Source organism: Fulmarus glacialis, unplaced genomic scaffold (assembly GCF_000690835.1).
Source record: "Fulmarus glacialis isolate BGI_N327 unplaced genomic scaffold, ASM69083v1 scaffold44793, whole genome shotgun sequence".
In the NCBI taxonomy this organism is placed as follows: domain Eukaryota; kingdom Metazoa; phylum Chordata; class Aves; order Procellariiformes; family Procellariidae; genus Fulmarus; species Fulmarus glacialis.
The window spans coordinates 3,269-8,433 of NW_009203269.1; the positions used below are offsets into that span (position 1 = coordinate 3,269).

The 5,165-nt window shown below is 40.1% G+C and overlaps 1 protein-coding gene across 1 annotated transcript; it reads left to right on the forward strand.

Annotated features, from left to right (window-relative positions):
* Positions 1-292: 292 nt before the first annotated feature.
* Positions 293-4,951, forward strand: NIPAL1 (NIPA-like domain containing 1; the record flags this gene model as incomplete). Its single annotated transcript, XM_009574574.1, has 5 exons — positions 293-559; positions 1,638-1,694; positions 2,155-2,245; positions 4,043-4,203; positions 4,347-4,951. Coding segments are annotated over 5 exons (1,181 nt in total), but the record flags the coding sequence as incomplete, so codon positions are not given.
* Positions 4,952-5,165: the final 214 nt, after the last annotated feature.

The following is a 5,165-nucleotide window of genomic DNA, read 5'->3' on the forward strand; positions in this document are numbered from 1 at the left end:
AATTTTACATTGAAGATAATATTTTATTCCTTGGTATTGCCCTAATTCCTTGACTGAGCCAATGTAGTGCAAAAAAAATGTATAAAATAATGCACGCACCTGTGAATTACGGGGGTGGGTAATGACCTGGGGCAGCATTGTGTATGTTATGTGGATTTTGTGAGTTATTTGCATGGTCAGAAATGACAAGTGCTCTGGGAAGATGTGGAAAGGAGTGAGCAGAGCGAGGACGGATCTCCTTCAGAGCTGTGCCTTGTTCATGAATCACTCGTCCTCCTTTTTCTCTTCCCAGGTGCTGTGCTCTCTTTTGCTTGCCGTGACTCCTGCCAAGCATGGTGCCAGATCATCAATGTGTCTGAATCCGGCTCTTCTCTCCTTGCCTCTATGGACGGGACTCTCAATGAAACAAACCGGAGCATTTCCACACCTGCTGGAAGCAAATATCGCCTCTACATTGGCTTGGCTTTGGCAATAGGTTCCAGTATCTTTATTGGTTCTAGTTTCATACTGAAGAAGAAAGGACTTTTGAAACTGGCAGACAAAGGGGTCCCCCGAGCTGGTAAGCGCTGGTGCCGGCCTTGCTCCTGCTGGGAACACAAACGCCTCTCTTATAACTCAGCAAAATCAAAGTTTGAGTCACATATCACGCGTTTAAAACTGTCATAGTTGAAAACCGTCATACTTCAACAGTGATCAGAAGTCCTGTCTTGATTAGGGATGGAAATACGGTGTGATTACAGTGACTGAGATTTCAGAATTCTTGGGGCTGTGGTGGCAGCAGTCGGTATTAAATACAGTGAGCTGGTGATATTTCCTCCCTGACAGCAGTTAGATACCAAATAAAGTTTTCCCTTTGTCTTACCCTTCAAAACACCTTTCCGTCTCTTTTTTGCCATCTTTCCCCCCACACACACTTGAGATGGAAAGACGCTAACTAGGTTTAGTTCTTTTTTAAAAAAAGGAAGTGCAATGAGCTGTAAAAAGGATACTTATTACAAAGGTTTCTGCAGTTAGTACAACTATTCTTTTATCAAAGTCAACAGATGAAGAGCTAGAAAAATGTGGAGAGCTTTTAAAAAACCCATTGGTCTAATCTCATAATTCCTTTTGCATGGATTTAAATATATAGCATTAGCAGTTCTTCTTTTGTTTGTTGTGTTTTTTGCAATATACTCTTCCAGAGAATTTGCTTATTTGAAAAAAAAAGTGTTACTGAATGTTCAATATACTTATGTTTTATGTAAAAAAAATTAAAGCATGCAGTGGTGTTTTTCTTTCTAATTTCTCTCAATTTAAAGTATAAACAGAGTCAAAATGCAGCTGACTGTGTGTGAATATATTGGATCTGACCTGAGAAAGCACTTTGAAGCATGTCTTAAGCTCACCAACAATCTTCATGGACATTTTACTTTTGCTTGGAACTTTCTCTTTAGTCAAATACTGTTTTTCAGAAGTCCAAGTCACAAAGCCGTAGAGCGATTAATAAAAATGTCAGTCAAAATCAAATGAAATGTCATCCAGATGACATGCTCTTTCAGTACTTTATATGACTAGAGGCAAATGTGAAGCTGTAGTTTGGTTTATTGTAATAAGGTGATCTCTTTCTTCTAAGATGAAATTATTTTTTCTGCTTTCAGGACAAGGTGGATATTCTTATTTGAAGGAATGGCTTTGGTGGGCTGGATTGCTATCGAGTAAGTCACCTCTTTCCTCTCAAACTGTATGTAAATGCTACATACATCAGATTGTTTTAAATAGATTTATTCCCTGATTTTTCACTCCCCTCATTTAAAAGAAATGTCTTTGCAATCACCTTTATGACAGAAGCTGTTCTGATATCCCATCTCTCAAATACTGTGTTTGCCCTTGGGAGCTCTTTGCAGAATAACAACCTTTTCTTTAATATCCAGTCAAAAGCGATGGGATTGAATCTGTCCAGCTTCTAGGAGTACTTAGGGGAAAAGTATTTAACTTTCTTCAGCCTTTATTAAGTCCAGAGGAGGTTAGATAATTTTGAAAGGAAAATTTGCATATATAGTGTAGAAAAAAGATTTTGGTTTATATTTGGTATCATAGCTATCATACAAAATATTTATAATAGTATGCCTTTTATTCCGCCCCTTCAACCTGATCCAAATGTTCTTTCTTCTGCAGTGGGATTAGGAGAAGCTGCAAACTTTGCTGCCTATGCCTTTGCACCTGCAACCTTAGTTACCCCCTTGGGTGCACTGAGTGTTCTCATAAGGTTAGTACAAACTGGAAGCAAACTTTGGCAAATTAACCATTCACTGCATGGGGGAAAAACAATGTCTTTGCCTGAAAGTAGAGAATTTTAGTAAGAAAACTGAAAAGCAATATATTGACAAAAAATGCTTTGGATTCCTTGGTGGAAAGATCCCTTGCTTATTTAGAACTGAATTTTCTGGGTAGAGGGAATGAGAAATCTTGTTCCAAAGAATAATACATGCTTTCCCTAAAACCTTCTACCTACACGATAAAGTATTTCTTATCAGCGTATGCCAGGTATACTGCTGATGCATGGTGGTAGAAGGCTGTAATTCATCTCTTCCTAGAGAACTGAAGCTTTCTTAAAAAGTCTAACCCTGTTCTTCAGTTGTGACAAAACTTTAAAAGAAATTACAGTATTCCCCCATTAAAATGTTTTCAAAAACATTTCTTTTTTATAGGAGCATAATTTCATATTAAGGCACACTTAGTAAGCATTTTGGGTTTGTTTGGTCTTTTCCAAGTTCTTCTGGAAAGAAGGCAAAGAAAATTCTAGCTTTTGTAATATCCACAGTTAAAACTTGTGGTTCTTTTGAAATATGAATGCCCTTCAAACACTCATTATTTCCTATGTATGAAGAAACAAATAATTTCCAAATACTTAAGCACATACATTAATATGGCTATCACAGAAGCAGAAAAGATACGGATTATGCTTACAACAAACATTCTGGCAAATAATTTATTAGCAAAATGGAATTATTGTATTTTAAATGTAAAACTCTTATTTTTAGGACCTGAGTATACTATATGAAACATTGTGTTTAAAACCAACCTGGGCCACGTTTTTTGTTTGTTTGTTTGTTTTTAAAAAGATGCTTGCAGTAATCTAACTTCTAAAAATGCAGCCATTCTGTCATAGCAAAACCAGTGTAACTCTGTCACCTACAGATGTGCTGGGACCAGCGTGTAGGTAGACACAGACTAACTGGCTGCCTGGCTGCTGCTTCTCAAAAGCCTGATTTTTAACACCCTCTCCTTTGATGTGGATAGCTATCTTTCCAATTTTCATGAAACAGAGAGGTCGTGAGAACTTCCTGTCAGTGAGCTCGTTACCCTTCTGAGAAAAAATAGTTGTAATTTGATCAGTGGGTTGAAAAACTCTTCGTGAGCATGTCCACGCACTGTTAAGCCTGTGTCTGTACCTAAGGTTGTACTCTAGCTGGCTGATCGTGTGCCCTGTGAGGTGGCCTCATTTGGGCCATGTTATTATCCGCAGGTTAAATCTTGAGCCCCTTGGAAGGCCTGGGGTCAGTCCTCTCCGAAGGGGGAGATGTGCCTTCTCTGGGTTTTTGGGGGAGTCCTGGCAAGCCAGGCAGAAACTTCGCCTGGGTGGGAGAGCCCGGGGAGGGATGAGGAGGAACAGTTTCCAAAACTTGTGTGCGTTGGTTCTAATGGCAAATAAAGTTCTTTATTTTTGGAGGAAAATAATAGCTCGTGTGGTCAATCTACAGATGTGTGAGAGTGCATACCCCTGACCCAGGCATTCAGTAATGAGAAGTTCCTTGAGCGATTCAGACCCTTTACAACCTGGAGGGGAGGGATCAGGGTTGCTAACCCCCCTAAAACCTGACCTGACCTTCTTGGTACTGACCAGCCTTCCTGCAAAACTCCTTGAAATTTGATTGTTTCAGGCTGGTTTCCCATATATCCAAAATCAAACGAGGTTTTGAATTACTATCATTTTACGCAGAAAGATTTTGAATGTCTTGCGTGGCTGGTGGAGCTGAACCTTTTATTTATATTTTGCGAACAGTGCTATATTGTCATCCTATTTTTTAAATGAGAAGCTGAATATTCATGGAAAGCTGGGCTGTGTACTGAGCATTTTGGGTTCAACGGTCATGGTTATTCATGCCCCTGAAGAGGAGGAGGTCACCTCACTAGATGAGATGGAAAGAAAGCTACAAGATCCAGGTCTGTATGTAATTGCAATGAACTTGTGCAACAGGTGATAGAGAAGTGTTCGGGACGCTGAATGACTTTTAGCGTGTATTTGGACGTAGTCTGGTATTTTCTCTCATGCGCATTACTCTTCTTCCCTTTCCTCTTTCTTACAGCATTTGTTACGTTTGCTGTTCTCCTGACAGTTGTTGCCCTCGTGCTGATTTTTATCGTGGCTCCAAGGAGAGGTCGGACAAATATACTGATCTACATTTTAATTTGCTCACTCATTGGTGCCTTCTCTGTCTCATCTGTGAAAGGTCTGGGCATTGCCATTAAACAAGTGCTGGAGCGGAAGCCAGTTTATCGACATCCATTGGTTTACGTTTTGGTGGGCATCTTAGTGTTCTCAGTCAGCACTCAGATCAACTATCTCAACAAAGCGTTGGACGTGTTCAATACATCTCTAGTGACACCTATTTATTACGTGTGTTTCACCACGACGGTTGTGACATGCTCCATCATCCTGTTCAAGGAGTGGAGTAGTATGGACCTGGGTGATATCATTGGAACCCTGAGTGGATTCTGCAGTATCATCATAGGCATTTTTCTATTGCACGCTTTCAAAAATACTAATATCACCTGGAGCCAGCTGATGTCTACTGTTGCCAAAGAACCATCGTTACCACACCGTGAATATGAAACCTGTCACACTTTACTGGAGAGCATGGAAGACCCAGCTTTGGCATACGAGGAGGACAACGTTTTATTCAGTCAATGAAACTCTCAAGCAGTGCTCATCATCGAAGTATCATGAATTGCAGACTCAGCCCACCTGTGTCTACCAGAATGCTCTTCTTTTCTGCAATCCGCTGGAAAACCGTCTATAAGGCCAGTTAAGCGTGGGCCACTCCTCTGTGCCAGCTGTTGGTAGTAATGAACGAAAATGTTCAATAATTAACATGACAGACAGAAACCTGACGGTGATTGTATGT